General features: G+C 39.4%; 1 protein-coding gene across 1 annotated transcript in view; it reads left to right on the top strand.

Annotated features, from left to right (window-relative positions):
* Positions 1-24050, top strand: part of LOC130360999 (probable cation-transporting ATPase 13A4) — a 151410-nt gene that overhangs the window by 66174 nt on the left and 61186 nt on the right. Inside the window, exons 6-14 of the mRNA XM_056563556.1 lie at positions 2538-2607; positions 6310-6444; positions 7612-7684; positions 8972-9103; positions 11659-11829; positions 12594-12751; positions 18960-19148; positions 20293-20354; positions 22832-22982. Of these exons, the coding sequence (XP_056419531.1) occupies positions 2538-2607; positions 6310-6444; positions 7612-7684; positions 8972-9103; positions 11659-11829; positions 12594-12751; positions 18960-19148; positions 20293-20354; positions 22832-22982 (1141 nt within the window). The remainder of the gene's footprint in view (positions 1-2537; positions 2608-6309; positions 6445-7611; positions 7685-8971; positions 9104-11658; positions 11830-12593; positions 12752-18959; positions 19149-20292; positions 20355-22831; positions 22983-24050) is intronic.

Genomic DNA, 24050 nt, shown 5'->3' on the forward strand with positions numbered 1-24050 from the left:
CCTGCTAGTACATACGTATTCTGTACATTATCACCAGATATTATACTATATTTATATTTGAATAGTCTTATCATGTCATATCGAATAAACATTCCTTACAGAAAGAGCACGGTGCAGGGGGAGGATCGGTGACATGGTGTTCAGCGGGCTACGGACCCGTCTCACACTTACAAGTGCTTCTTAAGGCATCAAGGGGCCTTAAGAAGCACTCCCTTTTCTCTCATTCGATATTGCAGTGGACTGTGTTTTATGACCAAGTTAGCACCACCTCTATACCTGATTTTCTTGGATCAACTGCCTAATCGTGTCTTACTTGGGATAAGTGTGAACAGTGTGTGAAGCAGTAGTACCAGGTCTTTCTTTTCTTTATTACAGTCTTATCATGTCATATAACACATAGAGATAGTTACTGGTGCAATGTTTCACTTGTTTTTATTTATGATGTATTCCCTAATAAGGATTATTATACATTTTCTTTGAAATAGTGTGTGTTAGTGTTCTTTGTTTTGGATTATCATTAATGATCTTGTAGGATTACTAAGTAGAATTTCTATATTTGCAGATGACACTAACCTGGGTAAGGTGGTCACCACAGAGGAGGATATAATATTACAGAGGGATCTGGGGAAGCTGGAGGCTTGGGCACAGGCAGGACAAATTAAGTTTAATGTGAAGGTTATGCATTTGGGCCATAAAAACTAAATGTATAAATAATACGTCATTAGGTAAAACTTCTACCTAAAAAGACTAGGTGGTACTGGTGGACAGTAAACTCTACTTTAGTGTTCAGTGCCAGGCAGCTGCTGCCAAGGCTTACAAAGTCACGGGATGCATCAAGAGAGGGATAAAGGCTCGGGACAAGGACATAGTTTTGCCTCTGCATAAATCATTAGTCAGACCACATATGGAGTATTGTGTCCAATTTTGGGCACCTGTATATAAGAAAGACATGGCTGAGCGGGAGAGGGTGCAGAGGTGGGCGACAAGGATAATTGATGGTATGGGAGGATTACAGTACCAAGAAATGTTATCAAGCTTGAGGTTATTAAGTCTGGAGAAAAGATGTCTTGGGGGCAATCTGATCACAGTGTACAAATATATGAATTGACAGTACGAAGATCTTTCTAATGATCTTTTTATACCTAGGCGGTAACCATGACAAGGGGACACCTTCACCATCATCACAGACAGAGATTCTTCACTGTAAGAGCAGTGAGACTATGGAACTCTCAGCCGCATGATGTTGTGACGTTTGTTGTGAAAAATATAATATTACAGGTTTTGGTTACTAGATTTATGGGATAGAATATTGATCCATGAATATATTCTGATATATTAGGGCCAGGAAGGAACGTTTCCTCTGTTATGGGGCAATTGGCATGAGCCTCATGGGTGTTTTTTGCCTTTCTCTAGATCAACACAGTAGGGTTTTAGGTTAAACTTGATGTACTCTTTTTTTCAACCTTACAAACTATGGGGGAGATTTACCAAAACCTGTGCAGAGGAAAGGTTGCCCATAGCAACCCAATCAGATTGCTTCTTCCATTTTTCACAGGCCTTACTAAAAATGAAAGAAACAAGCTGGCTGTTATGGGCAACTGGGCAATGTTTCCTCTGCACATGTTTTGATAAATTTCCCCATCTGTTACTATGTTACTTGTAGCTGTGACATCATGTCACAAGCTGTGAATGTAGAGCTCCTGTCCTCCCCTCCTGTCTGCTAAGGTACAGATCATTGACGTGAAGAGGAGAGCTCATATTACTGTCCATTAGATTTTAAGGCAGCAGGAAGCCTTTCTTAGAAAATACAAAAGTAAGTCTGTTCTCAAGGAAACTATTATGACTAAGAAAAGCTTCCTTCTGCTTTCAAATCCAATGAACAGTAATATGAGCTCCCCCTCTTCACATCAATGTTCTCTTCCTTAGTAGAAAGGGAAAGAGGGGCGAGGGGGAATGGGAGAGAGCATAACTGATACAAAGAGATCTGTGCACTATGGCTAATAACATTATATTAGTACATTTCTTCATTATACTTTTTGACCCCAAACACAGGTTGTTTCTTTCGCTGGACAACCCATTTAAGTCTATTACATCCTCGTAAACAAGTTTCAGTGACTCAGTACAATGGTAAAAACATTCCTATGCTTACCCTGTTCGTTATTAACTTCTACAATATTATGCAACACAAACAGCTTCACTTGCATAGATAATCTTGTAAAACTCAGAAGGCATCAAGACATTTTCAGCCCTGGTTATGCTATTAATAAACAAACTTCTCTAAATTGTTTATGGCACCGCCATAAAAATAACTATCTATCTATCTAAATATCTATCTATCTATTTATTTATCTCTCTATATTAAGGTCTTGGATCCACTAAAGTGACTGATTTACAATTTTGAATTGTTTTAATTGATTTCATTATTTATTATTGATATAGTGTGGCTGCTGTGAAGTAATTCATAACAAATGTGAAGGTTTTTTCTTTCTGAATTTATTTTTTATTTACTTTGATTGTATTTAAACTTTCTTTTCCAGGAGAATTATTTGTGGGCCTAATGCCATTGAAGTTGAGATTACGCCAGTGTGGAAGCTACTCTTCAAAGAGGTAACTTCAATGCTGTCATATAGTAACAAAGCACTCCATGTTTGTCACACAAAAAATAAATAAAAATAAGGGCAAATATTTTAAAAGCAAATTTGTTGAAAATTCTTGCAACAGTTGGGGCAACAGTTTTAAAATTCTCCTACGAAAAGGGATATGGCTTAGAGGTGTATAACAGGCTGCAAAGCCTATTAGCTTGACCTAATGACAAAGACCCTAAACAGAAGGATATATTACTAACAGCGATCTGTACAGCATGATTACTGCCACAATATAGGTAGACAGCTGCCAATCAGTGGTTGGTGAGCAGAGAAAGGTCTACAAAAATATCAAGGACTACTGCACAGCATTTTGGTGTCCTTAATAGCAATGATGATATGAGAGGAATGGCTAAACAGAACAATGTAAGTGATATACTGTGCAAACAAGGTTGATGGCACTCACGGTACTGTGTTTTCTTATGCTTAGAAAACGCAGTACCATGAGTGCCATCATCATTTTTTGCAAATTTATTGGACACTTAATTTCTGTGATTGAGCACCTCAGATAAGCGGTCTTTTTGGAAAGCGGGTCAGCAGCTGTGAGGTTCGAGCACCACCGTGGCTTTGCATAGCAGTGCCGACTGGCTTTTTCCTTGCTGATCTTAAGTGATATATTCTGATCAATGTCTTTTTTTTTCTAGGTAATGCTGCCCTCAAATAGGGCAGTATAAACCTAGTGATGTAGTGTTTTAACCACTTAAGGACAAAGCCAATTTTGACCTTAACCCCTTAAGGACTCAGGGTTTTTCAGTTTTTGACTTTCGTTTTTTCCTCCTTACCTTTTAAAAAATCATAACCCTTTCAATTTTCCACCTAAAAATCCATATTATGGCATATTTTTTGTGTCGCCAATTCTACTTTGCAGTGACATTAGTCATTTTACCAAAAAATGCACAGTGAAATGGAAAAAAAAATCATTGTGTGACAAAATCGAAGAAAAAACGCCATTTTGTAAATTTTGGGGGCTTCCGTTTCTACGCAGTGCATATTTCAGTAAAAATTACACCTTATCATTATTCTGTAGGTCCATACGGTTACAATGATGCCCTACTTATATAGGTTGGATATTGTCGTACTTCTGGAAAAAATCATAACTACATGCAGGAAAATGTATACGTTTAAAAATGTCATCTTCTGACCCCTATAACTTTTTTATTTTTCACGTACAGGGCAGTATGAGGGCTAATTTTTTGCACCGTGATCTGAAGTTTTTATCGGTATGATTTTTGTTTTGATCACTTTTTATTAATTTTTTAATGGTATAAAAAGTGACCAAAAATGCGCTTTTTTTGAATTTGGAATTTTTTTGCGCGTACGCCATTGACCGTGCGGTTTAATTAATGATATATTTTTATAGTTCGGACATTTACGCACACGGCGATACCACATATGTGTATTTTTATTTTTATTTACACTGTTTAATTTTTTTATGGGAAAAGGGGGGTGATTCAAACTTTTATTAGGGAAGGGGTTAAATGACCTTTATTAACACTTTTTTTAACTTTTTTTTGCAGTGTTATAGGTCCCATAGGGACCTATAACACTGCACACACTGATCTCTCATCCTGATCACAGGCGTGTATTAACATGCCTGTGATCAGTGTTATCGGCGCTTGACTGCTCCTGCCTGGATCTCAGGCACGGTGCAGTTATTCGCCGATCGGACACCGAGGAGGCAGGTAAGGGCCCTCCCGGTGTCCTGCAAGCTGTTCGGGACGCCGCGATTTCACCGTGGCGGTCCCGAACAGCCCGACTGAGCAGCCGGGTCACTTTCACTTTAAAGGGTTAATACCACACATCGCCGCGATCGGCAATGTGTGGTATTAGCCGCGGGTCCCGGCCGTTGATGAGCGCCGGGACCGACGCGATATGATGCGGGATCGCGGCGCGATCCCGCTTCATATCGCGGGAGCCGGCGAAGGACGTAAATATACGTCCTGCGTCGTTAAGGGGTTAAGGACTAGGCAATTTTTTGGTTTCTGCACTTTCATTTTTCCTCCTTCCCTTCTAAAAACTGCACCTACAGACCCATATGAGGGCTTGTTTTTGCATCACCAATTGTACTTTGTAATGACCTCACTTATTTTATAACAAAATCTTAGGCGAAACAAAAAAACGTATTAGTGAGGTAAAACAGCGAAACAAAAAAACGTATTAGTGAGGTAAAACATTTTTTTAAACACACCATTTTGTAACTTTTATGGCCTTCGATTCTACGCAATGCATGTTTTGGTAAAAATGACACCTTATCTTTATTCTGTAATTCCATACAATTATACGGATACCCAATTTATGTAGATTATATTTTATTTTGCTACTTTAAAAAACCTAACTACATGCGCCAAAATTAGAATGTTTAAAATTGTCATCCTCTGACCCCTATAACTTTTTTAATTTTTCATATGGGGCTATATGAGGGCTCATTTTTTGCTCTATGGTCTGTAGTTTTTATTGGTATCATTTTGGTTTGATGAAACTTTTTGATCGCTTGTTTTGACATATGAAGTGACCAAAAAATGCACAATTTTGGACTTTGGTATTTTTTATATGTACGTGTGGTTTAACTAACCTTATATTTTAATAGTTTGGACATTTACACACGTGGCGATACCACATATGTTCATGTTTATTTTTGATTGCATCATTTTATTTAAAAAATGGGAAAAGGGGAGTGATATTAACTTTTATTAGGGGAGGGGCTTATACACAAGTATTAACTTTTCTTTTTACACAGCTTATTTTTTTTTTTTTAGCCCCCATAGGGGGCTATAATATGCAATCTTGCAAATGCACACACTGTTCAATGCTGATCTTTGGCTCAGCATTGAGCAGTGTTATCGGTGCTCTGCTGCTCCAACCTGCGGAGGCTGGAGACAGCAGAGGATCACCAATCGGACAGCAAGGAGGCCAATAAGGGCCCACCTGCTGTCCTCATAGCTGATCAGGACATCACAATTTCATTGTGATGGTTCCGATCAGCTCCGCTGAGATGCCGGGATCGTTTTACTTTAATTTTAGATGCCGCAATCAACTTTGATCATGGCATCTAAAGTGTTATTACTGGGCATTGTCCCGATTGGTGATGCCCAGAATTAACCCTGGGTCCTGGCTGCTGATAATAGTCGGGACCCACCAATAATAGGACCAAGGCACACAGGTACGCCCCTTGTCCTTTAGTACCAGTACGCAAGGGCATACCTATACTCCCTTCATCCTTAAGGGGTTAAAGGGGTTATCCAGTGCTAGAAAAACAAAGCTGTGTTCTCCCAAAAACAATGCCACACCTGTCTTCAGGATGTGTGTGGTATTACAGCTTGACACCATTAACATTATTGGACCTGAGCAGCAATTCCACACACAAACTGTGGACAAGAGAGGAGGACGTTTCTGAAAGAAGGAGCTATGCTTTTATAGTACTTTTAGAGGGGAATTAACATAGCTTTGTGTGGCAGATTTTGTGGCAACTTTTCACTTAGGTTTTTATTTATTTATTTTTTGTTAAAGCCTAAACCAAAAGTGGATTTACCAATCCTTTTATTCACTTTCTGTCTTTGGTACACAAATATGAGTAAAACTCCCTTGATCAGTTTTTTTCATAAAATATAGGGAACCTAACTGATTGCAATAAACCAGTCTTTATATTTCTATATTTTGTTTTTGCTAGGTATTTAATCCCTACTATCTGTTTCAAGCCGCCAGCCTAAGTTTATGGTTGGCAGAAGGATACATTGAATATTCTATCGTCATCATAGTCATTACCGTTCTGTCCATCATTCTGACAGTGTATGACCTTAGACAGGTATGATACATTTTGTACTATAGATTATTCTATATTAAGCAGACACTAAATAATTAAAGTGATAGTTACAGCATCTTTATTATCAAAGAAAGCCCTGTGCTGTGCCTTGTGCTGGATCATGAGTAGGAGTGTCATTATGAGTAGCATTGGTTACCTCTTCTGACTTACTGCTCATCGTTTTTCTTCCTACTTCTAATATGGCCTCATCTCAGCATTGTTGGCCTGCTCATTCAGTCACCCATCACATTGGTGTCCCATCTCAGCTAGTCATTGGGGCTGTCACTGTTGAGTTGGGTCCATCTTGAAAGTAGAAAGAAAAGCATCACGCAGTGGGATGGTAGGAGTAGCCACTCCAACTCATGAATGCATGACATTCCTAATAATACTATGGAAGTAAAAAAAAAAAAGACCGATAAGCAGGGAGCTAGAAAATATTACAAAGGGGTCCCTAAGAGACCAAAATAGGTGTTTTTTTTTTTGTTTTTGTTTTTTTGTTTTTTTTGTTTTTTTTTCCCCAGGTCTAGCAACACCTTAAAAAATGTAAGTATCCAGAACATACTTTACCTCCCTATATTCTGCCATCTCTAGAGCTATTTAAAAAATGTCCTCAGGTCAAGCACCATTTTCCTGCTGACAGGTTCCCTTTAAACTTTAATATCTCTTTAGTTTCACTTACTTATTCTAAATCTATGCAAATGGGACACAATCCAAAAAGCCTGAGATTATCCCTTTCTGGTGAAATTATTATTTTCTTTTAAAGTGGTTGTCCCATTAAAGTTAACCCCATTCACAAAAGAGCTGATAGAGATGAGCGAACTTACAGTAAATTCGATTTGTCACGAACTTCTCGGCTCGGCAGTTGATTAATTTTCCTGCATAAATTAGTTCAGCTTTCAGGTGCTCCGGTGGGCTGGAAAAGGTGGATACAGTCCTAGGAAAGAGTCTCCTAGGACTGTATCCACCTTTTCTAGCCCACAGGAGCACCTGAAAGCTGAACTAATTTATGGAGGATAAGTCATCAACTGCCGAGCCAAGAAGTTTGTGACGAATCGAATTTACTGTAAGTTCGCTCATCTCTAAGAGCTGACTCTGATTTCACAAGAACTATATTATTATATGGCAACAATTTAGGGGAATAACCTTCCATATATACTTATTGTTTTGCAGCAATCTGTAAAGCTGAACAGATTGGTAGAATCCAATAACAGTGCTGAGATCACCGTGCACACAAGTGATGGTGGTAAGTTTCTCTAAAAAAAAAAAAAAATTCTAATTTAAGCAAACAGAGCTTCGTTATAAATTGAAAGGGTTTCCTTTTTTATTTATTTATTTTTTAAGTAAACTGAACATGGTTTTAGTTAGTGTGCTGGCTTAGGTACCATATTTTTTGCCGTATAAGACACTCCGGCATATAAGATGCACCCAATTTTAAAGGAGGAAAATCTAGAAAAAAAGATTCTGAACCAAATACAATGTAAAGTATAGGACAGTGATCTTCAACCTGCGGACCTCCAGATGTTGCAAAACTACAACTCCCAGCATGCCTGGACAGCCGTTGGCTGTCCGGGCATGCCGGGAGTTGTAGTTTTGCAACATCTGGAGGTCCACAGGTTGAAGACCACTGGTATGGGAGGTAATACTCACGTGTCCCCGCCGCTCCGGACCCGTCACTGCTGCCCTGGATGTCGCCCTCCATCGCTGTCGCCACATCCCCAGGGTGTCACCGTCGCTCCGGAGCGTCTCTGCTGCCCAGGATCCTCGCTCTCCGTCACCGCCATCACGTCGCTACGCACGCCGCTCCTATTGGATGACGGGACGGTGTGCGCGACGACATGATGACAACTAATGAGAGCGCAGGCCATGCAGGGGATCCCGGCACGGAGCAGACACTGAGGAGGCAGGTAAGGTCCCTCCCGGTGTCCTGTAAGCTGTTCGGGACGTCGCGATTTCACCGCGGCAGTCCCGAACAGCCCGACTGAGCAGCCGGGTTAGTTTCACTTTCGCTTCAGACGCGGCGGTCAGCTATGATCGCCGTATCTGAAGGGTTAATACAGGTCATCATTGCGATCGGAGATGTCCTGTATTAGCTGCGGGTCCCGGCCGTTGATGGCCGCTGGGACCGCCGTGATATGACAGGGTTTTAATGTGTATTTGCCGTATAAGACGCACCCACTTTTCCCCCCAGTTTTGGGGAAGAAAAAGTGCGTCTTATACGCCGAAAAATACGGTAAGTTACAGGCAGTGCAATAATGTATACATTATATCACCTGCATCTTGGAAGAAGGCACCAAACTGCTGGGTAAGGAGACTTGATACTCCTTTGCATTGGCCAGCCCAAGGTATGACCCTTTTAGTGAAGAAGAGGATCTTCTGTAAAAGTGCTTTCTCCTTGGTTCTCCTGAACCAGCAGGTAATTTGACAAATGTGGAGAACTGGACAGACCCCACCACTACACTGTCCCACTTCTATATATTTTTCATTAGTTCTTGGTCAAACAACACAATTCATCCCCGCTTATCTTTTATAGGTAATGAGGAGATGGAATCCAGACACTTGGTTCCTGGGGATCTAATAGTTCTCACAGGAAAAAGGTTTTTTCTTCCTTGTGACTGCATTTTACTGAGAGGCAGCTGCATAGTGAATGAAGGCATGCTGACAGGTAAGATGTCTTGCTATCCTATGCACAGATATCATTTAAACTGTTCTCTATTTTCCATTTCAATAATTCCCAATATCACATCAACATTTGTCAGATATGAACCCAGAATATTGCTTGTTTGTTGGGCTTTATTTCAACAATACTGTAGTGAACACCACTATATTAGAGTCTGTCAGGTTTAACATACAGATATAGTAGAGGAACATGGGGGTACAAAAAAGTAGAGGAACATGGGGATAAAGTAGGGCCAATTTTTTCAGTAATATGGGTATGGTGTATGCACAGCTTTACTTCATTCAATGCAAAGAAGATTCACTTATTACTTCGTAGCTTCAAAGCATGTTTCTTTATTGATTGCAAGTTTTTTCCTCTCACTTCGCACGGCTTCGATGTTATAAGCGGACCGGCTGGCAGAGATCTTACACACCACTGATCGGATCCAGAGGTCTGACGCTACGTTTCGGGGTACGCCCCCTTAGTCATGCGTACTGAGCCTCTGTACCTGTTCGTATTAATGAGGAAGACACACCTGAGTCAATCAACCCACCTCCAGTGCGTAGTTCACACCAGAATTAAAAGACAGGTATAGTATATACCTCAACAATACGAAACCGGTATTACAGATATTATAAATATGCACTAAAACTTAACAATTCATTCATACCGTTCGGGAAGATTGTGTCAAGCTCGCTAATCCAAAGGATTCGCGTTGTAACAACCTGTTCAGAGAGCCCCCCGTATTTGTTTACAGTAAAGGAAAAACACTCAGTAATATACTAATAAGAGGGGATATTTCTAAAAAAAAAGTGACCAAACTAGATTCAAAATTAATAAAAAAGGTACATTTCCCTGCTTGTCCTGTTCCCACTGTAGTGGAATTATCAAAGGGGAATATGTTCATCATCCGAAAAAAGGTAACAAAATTGCAGTAAAAGATTATTATACATGTAATTCTGAAAATATAATATATTTACTTAAATGTCCATGTGGAGATTCATACATTGGTCAGACAAGCAGGAAAATGAAAATACGATTAAATGAACATAAATCTAATATAAGGAAAATTTTGCAAACAAAAGAACTTAAGGAATCGAAATATGGTGAGAGTACAGTGGCGAGACATTTCTTTGAAAATAAACATAAAGTCCGTGATTTACGGTCGCAAATTATTGAAAAAATACCGCAAGGTATGAAAGAAGCCTTGAATAGAAAGCGGTTGTTACAACGGAAATCCTTTTAGATTAGCGAGCTTGACACAATCTTCCCGAACGGTATGAATAAATTGTTAAGTTTTAGTGCATATTTATAATATCTGTAATACCGGTTTCGTATTGTGGAGGTATATACCTGTCTTTTAATTCTGGTGTGAACTACGCACTGGAGGTAGGTTGATTGACTCAGGTGTTTCTACCTCATTAATACGAACAGGTACAGAGGCTCAGTACGCATGACTAAGGGGGCATACCCCGAAACGTAGCATCAGACCTCTGGATCCGATCAGTGGTGTGTAAGATCTCTGCCAGCCGGTCAGCTTGTAACATCGAAGCCGTGCGAAGTGAGAGGAAAAACTTGCAATCAATAAAGAAACATGCTTTGAAGCTACGAAGTAGTAAGTGAATCTTCTTTGCATTGAATGAAGTAAAGCTGTGCATACACCATACCCATATTACTGAAAAAATTGTCTATTACAAGGAGAAAGGTGGAGTCTCCGAAAATGGGTGGAATTATTCACACATAGTGATTTGAACTGAGATAAAGTAGGGAATCAAGGATAGGTAGTGTGCATAGGATCTAGATGCACATTTACATAGAGAAATACAGTTTAGACACTTCCTTCAATTAAACCTTTTGTTTAGATAAGATATTTATTTGTGGTTATTGCTGCAAAACAATAGTCATGATGGAATTGATAAAGGGGCATGAGTTTATACTTCAAACCAGTTTAAGATCTTTAAAGAAGTTTTTATGTGGTCAACCTAAACTTTGTTTGTGATGCCATTGTTTTTTTGTACTCGAAAATTGCAGGTAGAAAAATATCATGTGGGAACGCAGCCTAGAATCCAAAGAAAACAATACAGTGACATAGTCATAGTAACATAGTGTCAAATCAAATAAAGCAAAAGAAAGACTTTAAAGGAAATCTGAAATCTTCAACTTGTGAACCTAGCAGTTTACATTTCTCCAATGTTTAAATATGCAGCGCCTACAGGGTGAAGGGGATTCCCTCAAATGCCCAACATTTCCATAAGCACATGGCACAGAAGTTGTCAGCCAACTCCAGGAGGAGGCAACCAGTAATACTGGATGATAGTGCTGGGCACATGAGGTGATCTGGCACTGTAATCGATTACAGATTCCCAATAATAATAATAATAATAGTAATAATAATTCTAATAATAATAATAATTATTATTCATATTCTAAAGGTAAAATGTACAGCTGTGCTAGAACATCTATAATATCTCTCTCTCTCACACACTTTGCATAAATATATATATATATATATATATATATATATATATATATATATATATAAATATTTTATCTTCCTATAGGAGAAAGTATTCCCGTAACTAAAACACCTCTTGATCAAGTGAAAGACTGCACCCCCTGGAAAATACATAGTGGGGAAGATTACAAAAGACATGTGCTGTTCTGTGGAACTGAAGTGATCCAGACCACATCATCTGGCTCTGCTCCTGTAACTGCAGTTGTATTGCAAACTGGTTGGTACATTGTCTTCCTTCATAGAAGTGTTCCTTGCTTATCGAACAAAAACAACCTTTTTCAGTCAGAAATCAGTATACTTATGTAAACTAAGGTTTACTATATTTCAAGGTAAACAATATGCAATAAAATATTATTCGGTGGTGGCACATGACTAAAACCACCTCTTGCACATTTTCAACAGTATCTATGCCCACAAGATGTAGATACAGTGGATAGAGTGGAATAATACTTTTTATGATTGCCCAGCCCTGAGATTAGCGGCAACACTGTATTAATTACAGTTTACACTCACTACATTCCTTACATTCAAGGAGCTCGGCAACCAGTCTAGTGACTCAGTGAGCTCCCTATCCCTGTACATACTTTATGTGGTCAATTGAAGGGGAATAAGGGCACTTTCAAATAGAGATCAGAATCAGGATCTGATTCTGAATCAAATCTACCAAATTTGCCTGATTGGACCTGAAATTAATCCCTAGAGATTTGTAAATCTCCATTCGTAGACCATTGACCTGCAAATGTAAATTAGAAAACAGTGCACACATTCCAGTTTGTTAATTGCCTTGTTTGGCTCCAAATAACTTGTTAAACAAACTGATCCTAACTTTATATTTATATTTTTGTTGGGATTAGTGGTTAGTGCTTGCAACAATACTTAGGTACCATACATACCATGCATCATGATTTTTCTTTCTTCACAAAATCATACAGCCATTTTATTGGATTCATTTGCTGATCAGCGCTGGTTCTTTACTAACAGGTTTCAACACAGCAAAAGGAGACATGGTGAGATCGATTCTGTATCCCAAGCCTATAAATTTTAAGCTGTACCAAGATGCTTTTAGATTCTTGATGTTTCTGGTTGCTATATCTGTGATTGGATTTATATATTCCGTGGTGCTATTCGTAGTTAAAGGGGTAAGTTTTAAATGTATATATTATAAATGTGATATTATCTAATGTTTTTACTGTATTGTGTAAAACTTTTGTACCCACAGAGTGCAGGCACCAGTATCCTGTTTCTGCCACTTACAACTCCATTGTAATTACCCTAAGTATGGTGTTCCTGAATGTCACCCTGCAGTAGAAGGAGGTAGACAGGCACAATACTGTTCTTGGCATTTCACTTAATGTGCATGAGATATTATGAGACCTGTTGTCAGCGTCTGGGATCAAATATATACACTAAGAAAAATAATAGCGGGCTGTGAAAGAGAGACCGGGAAATGACTCAAGTCTGCATGTTGAGTGAGACAGTCAATCTAGTGATAAGGGTCCTGCAGAATGAAACATACTGTCAAGAGTATCATAAAAACCTCAACAAGTTTAGCGATAGGATTTGATAAATATGGCATGATAAAACAAATGTGTGGTGAGCAAAGAAAGAAGGGACCGTGTCTACAGCTGACTGTATCAGTAGATCAATAATACAGAATCAGTGTTTGTTGTTATCGAGGGCTGGATATTTGCCACCCTAGGCAAAAGCACATTTTTCATGCCTCCCCTGACTCCGCCCATTGGCACCGTCTTTGACATGCCCCCCCGTACTACTGGGGTGACACATGGTAACAAGCCCCTTCCTCATATAATTAGATTACTATTGGGGTGACACTGCTGACTAAGCGAGTGTTTTGGATGCTGGATATCTAACTTTCAAGAGGGCGCTCTAGGTGGCTGCCTATTGTGCCTAAAGGCAGAGCCAGCCCTGTTGTTATCCTCCCCTGCTAGTTATAAATTGTGTGAGAGTGTAAATATGAAGTAATAGTTGAGTTGTACTAAATGATGTGGAACAAATGAGAACACGAAGGAGAGGCACCAAACTGCATCAATCCCAAAACTAATGTGAAAACAGATTAATTTAAACTTGTTCAGAAAAGTGCAATCACCATGCGCCATTGTAACACATTCTGACCCAAAAACTGTAAAAAATCTCAGAACATATATAAGAAAGGACACATCCTTATTTAGGGTTTTTTTAAGGGGCTTTCTCAGTTTCATTGTTTAATCAGGAGAAACAGAACAGAAACACTTGATAAATCGTGAAAGTCTGGAAAACTCACAACATGCTAAAAAAGGAAAAAAAAAAGTGTTATCTTTCAGTTTAGTAAATTTGGGCAATTGTTTGTGGTCAGGTGGATTTTGGAAACAAGCAGTGGTTTAGTGGCTACAGACTCTCCTGGAGGCACCAAGGCAGACAAGTAGCTGGTGCAACCCTGCATAGCTTTTTCAAGGGTATGCTGTGCCCTCCTGAGGCCCCTAACAATACATGGGTTCGGGCAAATGTCATCAGCCATCTAGGGGTGCGCCTAGCTGCCATTTCACAACCAAAAAACGTAATAAAGGGGTACTGCACTGGAAAACTTTTTTTTTAAATCAACAGTGCCAGAAAGTTAAACAGATTTGTAAATTACTTCTAGTTAATAATGTTAATCCTTCCACTACAGCTGCTGTATGCTCCACAGGAAGTTATTTTATTTTTTTATTTCCTTTCTGTCTGACCACAGTGCTCTCTGTTGACACATCTATCAATAGTAGGAGCTAATCCCCATAGCAAACCTCTCCTGCTCTGGACAGTTACTAAAATTGAACAACTCAACTTCAGCAGTTAATAATTACTGGAAGGATTACAGTTTTTTTAATAGAAGTAATGTACAAATCTGTTTAACTTTCTGGAGCCAGTTGGTATAAAAAAAAATAAAAAGTTTTTTCCTGTTATACCCCTTTAAGTCATCTGAATAAACAAGATACAAATTTTCATGTGTACGGACAGCCTTGTGCTTCAAAAAGTTGCACTCCTGATTACTAAAGCAATGCACTCTCAAAGCACTGCTGAATAGTGTTGAGCGGCATAGGCCATATTCGAATTCGCGAATATTCGCGAATATATGGACGAATATTCGTCATATATTCGCGAATATTCGCATATTCGTTATATTCTCGTTTTATTTTCGCATATGCGAAAATCCGCGTATGCGAAAACTCGCGTATGTGAATATTGCATATCTAAAATTAGCATATGCGTAAATTCGCGTATGCGAAGATTTACATATGTGAATATTGTCAAATATAAAAAAAACATACGCGAATATTCGCATATGCGAAAATTAGCATATGCTAATTTTCGCATATGCGAAGTTTCGCACGCCAGTCTCACACAGTAATATTACAGCCTTCTTTACACCACACAAGCTGGAAGCAGAGAGGGGTGATCACTGTCATGTGTACTGTGAAGAAAAAATAAAAAATAAAAAAAACGAATATTCGTAATTATGAATATATAGCGCTATATTCGCAAAATTCGCGAATTCGCGAATATGCGATATTCGCGAATAATATTCGAATTGCGAATATTCGCAAGCAACACTACTGCTGAACTGCCCAGTCAGATTACAGGGTCTCATAGAACAGGCCAATAATTTTAGTTGTTGTTGTTGTATTCTTATTGAGTCTAACAGAAAAAAAAAAACTGTTTGCCTCCATATTGGAGCTAAATTATGGCCTCATAAAAAACTAAGTCATATATGTAAACCCTGATTGTATTTGAATGGTGCTTTACTAAAGAATACTTTCCACAGCAAATCATTGAAATAGTTATCTCTGTGTATCTTTCTTTCTTTATTTTTTTTCTAGTTCATGTTGTGTTTACCCAATTTTCAAAAGATTACAGAAAAACCCTTTAAATCAGTGTTCTCTTACAACTTCAAATAGTCTTTGTTGAAGACGTAAGACTAAAACATAAACTATATGCTAACATTTTTGATGAAGAATAGTGTTGAGCGGCATAGGCCATATTCGAATTCGCGAATATTCGCGAATATATGGACGAATATTCGGCATATATTCGCGAATATTCGCATATTCTCGTTTTATTTTCGCATATGCGAAATTTCGCGTATGCGAAAATTAACATATGTAAAAATTTGCAAATAGGAAATTCGTGTACTCGAACATTCGCATATGCGAAAATTAGCATACACTAATATTCGCATATGCGAATTTTTGCATGCCAGTCTCACACAGTAGTATTAGAGCCTTCTTTACACCACACAAGCTGGAAGCAGAGAGGGATGATCACTGTGATGTGTACTGTGAAGAAAAAAAAAAAAAACTGAAAAAAAAAAAATGAAAATTCGTAATTACGAATATATAGCGCTATATTCGCGAAATTCGCGAATTCGCGAATATGCGATATTCGCGAATAATATTCGAATTGCGAATATTCGCGAGCAACACTAATGAAGAAAGTGCTTTCCCATTTAATAAGGCCCAATATAAGAGCAATCCTATGGATTAGACAGGTTCTTTATGTTTTATCTCTTTCTTTGTGCTTCTCTTTTGAGTATAAAGAAATATTGACAACATATGATTTGCTAATATGGCATCCACAGGGAATTTAGGCAGAATATGGTAAGTGACTCAGGGTGGTTAGATGTATCACTAAGCGACAACAGGGTACTGTAAACCTACAGGGTCCGAAGTTCCGACAGCTTCTCCTGGGCAAGGCGCGGGATAATAAATACACTGATGCCAGGTTACGGATAACTGTCTTTTCTGAGGCAGGAGTAGTTATTACAATCCCCACAGTGCAGATTAGAGTAGAGGAGATGCAGAGTAACCCTTCGGAACCCTGTAGACTTGCTGTGACTTGTAGTGTTTTACACCCACTTAACTTGTTGCAGACTTGGGAATTTAGAATTAGTTTTGAGACCTCCCATGCTGACTAGGGTTCTGATAGTGTTCAATGAGGACTGACAGTCACCATGACTTTTACAGAAGCAGCACCCGCCACTGAGCTACTGGGGCTGCAGAAGATGTTGATGCCTGCTCATCCGGCCAAACCTGTGTAACAGCATGGGACCACTGCACAGTGATGGGGAGCCACAAATTCTCACGTGGCGTAGCATAGGTGGGAGCAGCCATGGCTGACTCAGGTAGCGTGTAAGTTGGGGCCAAGAGTGGCTCTGTAATGTCCGTTTATTTGTTGTTGTGTTTTTATGTCTTGGGGTCTGTTCAGACAATGGTATTCTTGTCTCAGCAGTTTCTGTTCTAATTTTTCCTGTGCTTGAAAGATTAAATGCTCTGAGCCAATTGCAACTCGGGTGTGGCTATTTAAACCCTAGCTTTGCTGCACTGTGGTTGCTGGTGATTGAACTTCTCTGACTATGTTTTATTATGCACCTTTTTTTTAGTGCCACTCTGACCATTTCTGCTTTATCATGCACTTTGTATTTATCTTGTAATTTTTCTGCATTTTAACCATGGTTAATGTTCCTGTTTATTATAGACTTTAGTCTGTCAATTTTTAGGATTATCGTATGTCCATTCTGCTTTTGTCTTGTATATTAGTCTGTGTTCACACTGTGAGAATCCTGACCTGTGTCTCTCCACGCTGTGGAGTTTGATTTTGAACATATCCTGTCTTGTATCTTGAAAAATATCCTGTCTAGTACCCTGACCTGTGTTCCTTCACGATGCGGAATTTGATTCTGTGGAGACTGTTCAGACTCATGCGTTTCTCAGTTTCTGGTGTTCCGTGTATTATATTTCTGTTTCCTTCTAGGACAGTGTCCTGATCACACGGTGGAGTGTGCCCGCTGGCTAGAAGTCTATCTGGAGTTAGTATTGTTGTCTACTTCTGGAGTGGGCAGTCTAGTTTGTTCTTTGTATGTGTCCAGAGTTGTTTGCTGATCTTTAGAGTTTATAGTACATGCACTGATCAGAGAGTTCATGATCACTGAGCTAGTGTTTCCTCTGTGCTTTACCATTACTCCATAGTGTCTTCTGTGCTTATCTGGAGTCTGGTTTCTTAACTGTTTGTTAGTACACTATATTCTGCCCTGTGTGCCTGTATATATTCAGTCTTGTATATCTGCTTATTTGGTATTTTTCCCATTAGGTTTTTAGCCTGTTACCGACTATGTATATTATTTGTTTTTTCGCCCACTGCACTTTTGCTCCGGTAGGTACCGGCACCATGGTTCTCGATCTGCCATTTAGGGAGGATGGGCAAGTAGGCAGGGAGAGTGTTATTAGGGACAGCTTAGGGCTCACTCTCCCTGTCAATACCCTGTCGGTAATGACAGGCTCCTTTCTGGATATCGGCATTAGATTTTCTCTATGTACCACAGTAGTTACGGCTCATCGCCAAACACCCACCGCAGCAGCAGAGTTGACTTCCGATGGGGTACTGGCTTCGGGGCTGAAGTCACACTCTCAGGGCAGGAGTTAGACAATGGGGTCGCGAACCCGAGGAGATTCTCCTGGGCCAGGCGCGCAATAATAAATACACAGTAAAGACAGTTATCCATAACCTGGCATGAGAGGCAGGAGTAGTTGTTACAATACTCACAGCGCAGATTAGAGTAGAGGAGATGGAGAGTAACCCTTGGGAGCCTTGTAGACTTGCTGTGACTTGTAGTGTTTTACACCCACTTAACTTTACTTGTTGCAGACTTGGGACTTTAGACTTAGTTTTGAGGCACTAGCACTGGGGACCCATCTGCCAGAGGCTTTCTACTGTACCTATCCTGGACTACCACTGTGCAGCCCATCGACTCACCAGCTCCTGGGCCCACAGCTAGGAGTTTCTGACTCCTTCTGGGCGGGAAACCATTGCAGAATGGCATGGTCAATTGCTTGAAGATTTTCTTTAGTCTTCCCTTGAATCATCTCACACTCCTGCTGACTCTTCTCCGCACTGCAGCTCACACTGAGCTCTGCACTAAGACTGAATAACTCTTCCCACTAACACACTATATATGGCCTACCTAGGGGGCCTCCCATTGGGTAATCAGGGCCACATGGGTACTCTGCCCCATGCCCCCTAACAAATTTCCTTTACATTTCTTAAAGATACAGTGCAAACATGGTAAATCAACAGGCAAAGACTATATTGAATATTAAGGCATTGTCTGAGCAGCAGGGCCCAGCGCAGGCACCTGAAGCAGTGTTTACCTGACAGGACCCACTCCAGTACTAGGACACCACATTAATGCTACTAGTATTTTTTTAACCTGAATTTGTTACCAACTTCAGTATATAAACAACCTTAGAGTCAATATTTTTTAAACATGTATTTTTAATATGTAATTTAACAATGGCATACTCAGCATGGCTAATATTCCAGGGAACAGCTCGAGATGTTATAGTCAAGTCATTACTTGCTGTCACCGTTGCGATCCCTCCTGTACTACCAGCTGCAGTAGCGACAGCCATCATGTATGCTCAGAAACGGCTTAAGAAGAAGAAGATATTCTGTATCAGTCCTGAGAGGATCAATGTGTGTGGAAGAATAAACCTGGTTTGTTTTGATAAGGTATGTGTTATTTAAGCGCAACCTTTCTTTTTAGAGTATATGTATAACATTAAGAGAGATTTCCTGCTAGGCATCCTCTCCATTAGCCATATTGGAGGGCTAGTTTGTAAGAGCAGTTTCCAATATGGTGGACCAGGCTTTATATACTATACATTAAAGTGAGTCTGTCATCAGCATCACCTACACTAACCTGTTGGTACAGACATGTAGTGCAGCTGACACTGATGATAATTAAGCTTACCTATGCCCAATGCATGTTCCCATTTGCCCGTTATCTTAATCCTACTGGGCCGAGTGAAATAGCATTGACGTCAGTGTGCTCCAGAAGCTCCTATTGTGCACCAAGCCTGCCGGCCAAACAAGAAAGAAAGTGTCACCCGCACTACCAGCCTGTTTCATCATGTTAGTGTGGGTGACACTGATGATAGATTCTCTTTAAATAGGCATTTTATAGAGATTTGACTCAGGAAGGGGTATATCCCAGGCAAGCAATGAATCCATCCTCACTCACCATGCATTCACTTCCTCCCTGAGTCTGATGTGCTGTGCTGGATCTCCCCATCCAATGCCTGCAGGCTGCTCTGTAACCCCTTCCCCTTTGTTTTCAGACAGGAGTCTGATAGACAGGACCGGAATGAGCACAGAAAGTGCTAGTCCTGCCCTCATTTCCTTGACTTTGTCCAACCCTGTGTGTCAGTTTCGACCAAGATGATTCTGCAGCTGGACAGGATTATGTTCTAGAGTTTGGGGACCCCTAGTGGTCTTTTTTATATCAGGATTTCTATAAATAGAATAGGAGATTACCATTTTTATATGATGTATATTAAAAAGGTAAATGTACAACAAGATGTACACATATAAAAATGTTATGATTCTGACAGTGCTCATTTAAAAAAGGAATTGTCCAGTTGTAAATAAGCAATTAATCCAATATTTTATTTATTAGCCATTCTGTAGATTTTGAGATTATTAATATTTGCTGTCAATTAATAAAAATATTTCTAGCAAATAACCTATACAGGCATACCGTAATACTTCTTATATCTGAGGGTTTGGTACCATGTAGCACTGGCTCCAGGTTGAATCTACACAGGGCTTTACAAACCCTTAAACATGATATTACTGTACTGTGTTTTTCTTTTAGACAGGTACTTTAACCGAAGATGGTCTTGATTTGTGGGGGGTAGTTCCATCAATTGATAGCAGGTAATTATTTTATTTTTCGCACATTTTTACATATTTATAAATAAGCCTAGAATTAAATGTATAAAATGTAAGGTAGCTTCTGAACCTTCACTAATTACCAGTGTATAATTACACTCTATGTATAATGTGTATCCCTGGTAGATTCCTCAGTACATTATTGTTGCTAAAATCTCTTAACAGTCCCATTTTTATGTACTCAACAGATTTTCGATCTAAATTTTTTTGTCATGAACTGGCTATATGTGAAAGTAATCTGAAATTATGTATTCATGAATTACTGAAAACATAAGAAATTACAGTCTCATTTAAGATTACTTTCAATTGAGACAAAGCAATTTGATCAAACTCATCCTGACTGCACTGTAGGACTTTTTCTCTTTTCTTACATCCCACAATTCTTATACCCCACATCTTCTTTCTCCCAAATAAAACATTATTGTTATTCTACCCCTCACTGCGTTCACATTTTCTTTTACTGTGAAGCAGCACCTGACTTACTTTCCCCACTGGACTAATCCCCCATTCTGTGATAACATCAATGAACAGTGATTAAATCTCTAAAATCTAAAATGGAAGCACTCATCTGATACATAACTACAGCATGTTAGGTGGTCGGTGGTCTTGTAAGGTTAGGAGGTCCTAACAGTGTAGTGAAAAAACAACTGTATTAGTAAGTATATACAGGAGTCTGGTCTGTGGTCTTCCTGATATTTTTTTCTCTCTAGTTTGAGGTCAGTTTGAGGTTATTATTATTTTCATGTGGGGTGTTGTCTAATTAAAGGGGTACTCCACCCCTAGACATCGTATCCCCTATCCAAAGGATAGGGGATAAGATGTCAGATCGCCGCGGTCCCGCTGCTAGGAACCCCGGGGATCGCCGCTGCGGCACCCCGCTATCATTACTGCGCAGAGCAAGATCGCTCTGCACATAATGACGGGCAATACAGGGGCCGGAGCATCGTTACGTCACGGCTCCGCCCCTCGTGACGTCACGGCCGACCCCCGTCAATACAAGTCTATGGGAGGGGGCATGGCGGTCATCACGCCCCCTGCCATAGACTTGCATTAAGGGGACGGGCCGTGATGTCATGAGGGGCGGAGCCATGACATCACGCTGCTCCGGCCCCTGTATCGCCCGTCATTACGCACAGAGCGAACTCGCTCTGCACAGTAATGATAGCGGGGTGCCGCAGCGGCGATCCCCGGAGTTCCCAGCAGCAGGACCGCGGCGATCTGACATCTTATGCCCTATCCTTTGGATAGGGGATAAGATGCCAGGGTCGGAGTACCCCTTTAATTTATGAGGTTTGGAATCTAATAATTTTAGGGGACCTGGTCTGGAATACATTTAGGGGATCTGAAGACTGGTTAACTTAGGGGATATAGAGTCTGATGTGACACCCAATACATTTGAGGGATCTGGTGTGGCTTCTGTGAATTTAGGAGGTCTGATCTGAGATATGACTAACTGATTGATTTGGCTGGAGGCTTCATTTTTAAAGAGTTTGGAGCAATTTAAAGGTCTGGTCTGGAGTCTACTTAACATTAGTGGTGAGGTCTAAAGTCTACATTTGTGTTGCTGTAGAGAGTGGGAGTGGACATAATTTTCAGGATTGAAATAATTGCCTTTTTTAAATATTTTTCATACTTGCACTGACAACCTCTTTAACATACTGTTGCTTTTTATACCTATTTTACTGCAGTTTTTTTTATTTTTACAGTATGTGAACACAGCCTTAGTCTACAGTATGAAAATACTCTGTAGGCCCTTTGTAGAACTGCTATCATACCATTATATTCCAGTCCATGGTAGATGTATTGGCTATTATGGCATTTGTATAGTTGTAGGATATACATGTCCTTAAAGGGGTACTCTGGTAAAAAAAACATTTTTTTTCATTTCAACTGGCTCCAGAAAGTTAAACAGATTTGTATATTACTTCTATTAAAAAAAAAATCTTAATCCTTCCAGTACTTATCAGCTGCAGTATGCTCCAGAGGATGTTGAGTGGTTCTTTTCTGTCTGACCACAGTGTTCTCTGCTGACACCTCTGTCTGTGTTAGAAACTGTCCAGAGTAGGAGCAAATCCCCATAGCAAACCTCTCCTGCTCCGGAAAAATACTGACATGGACAGAGGTGTCAGCAGAGAGCACTGTGGTCAGACAGAAAAGAACAACTCAACTTCCTCTGTAGTATACAGCAGCTGATAAGTACTGGAAGGATTAAGATTTTTTTAATAAGAGTAAATTACAAATCTGTTTAACTTTCGGGAGCCAGTTGATATGAAAACATTTTTTTCCACTGGAGTACCCCTATAACTGAAACATCAAAAATAAAAAAAAAGCCTGTGCTGGAAAACTCCCTCGACATGCACCAAATTTATTTATTATTATATTACTGGTTAATATTTTATTCCTCTGAAAACTTACTATATTAATGTGATCTGTTTATTTATTTAAAAACATTTTTTTTAAAGATTTCAGGAGGCTTATATGTTTACAAATGAAAATAGTTTGCCCTGGTGCCCACTTCTAGCGGCAATGACATGCTGCCACTCATTGATCATTTTGGATGGAAAAATACAAGGGGATCCTATGGACCTTAAGATGTTTGAAAGCACAAATTGGGTAATACTGCCATCTAATGGGAATAAAGTCTAACACATAGCTATTCAGTATTTTTGCTGTTTAAAATTTTATGAAAAGAAGCAAAAAAAGCAACCTATGTTTTCTTTTGAGACCAAAAACGAATACTGTTTCATTATAAAGCGTAATCAAAATTGTTTTTTTATTTAGTATTATTCAATGCTATGATAAATTTATAAACATTCACATTAGCCATGCACACAACAGAGATCACAGCCATGCAGACAACAGAGGGTTATCAGAGGGTTCCAACATCCAGCCGGGGAACCTACAGTATGTGCTGGGAAAATCAGTGAATGCTACATAGTTCTACCATAGTTCTACACCAACAGTGCAATCCCTTCATTTTTTAGGATTGGTGGGGGTCCCAGAGAATGGACTTCAAGCGATCATAAAGTAATCGTATGTCCTAGAGATAATCCACCACTTTATAGAATGGGAATACCCCTAAATATTTTTCCAATATTTAATTTACATGCATGTCAAAATATTGGGTGGCAATAATGGAACAGGATCCATACCATACACTGTGGCTGCCAGCTGTGTACTACAGATGAAACCCACCAGCAATATCGCTGATTCTTGTCATTTACCAACTTAGATTCTAAGGTCAATAGAGACCACATTATCTAATAAGTGCAGACAATCTCTCACCTGATTGACCACCAGATCTGAGATGTTAGTACCGGTACTCCGTACACAGCACAGTACACTGTAATGCAGAAATATTGCTGTGCATTGTGTATTGACACAACTCTATCAAAAGAAGGTAAACAACCAATATTTTTTTATAAGGGCTGTTTTATTTTATTTTTTATAAGTTTTGAAATATATTAAATTAGCAAATGTGATAAAATTAGCAAATGTGATAATGTTGTAATCATACTGACCCACATAATAAGGTTAATATGTAATTTATTCCATAAAATGAACACCGTAAAAGTGAAACCAAAAAGATAATTAAATCACATTTATTTTGTCATTCCACTTCCCTTAAAAATGTTTTCAGTACATTGTATTGTACATTAAATAGAACCATTATAAAATGCA

The sequence above is a fragment of the Hyla sarda genome, chromosome 3 (genome assembly GCF_029499605.1).
Source record: "Hyla sarda isolate aHylSar1 chromosome 3, aHylSar1.hap1, whole genome shotgun sequence".
In the NCBI taxonomy this organism is placed as follows: Eukaryota; Metazoa; Chordata; class Amphibia; order Anura; family Hylidae; genus Hyla; species Hyla sarda.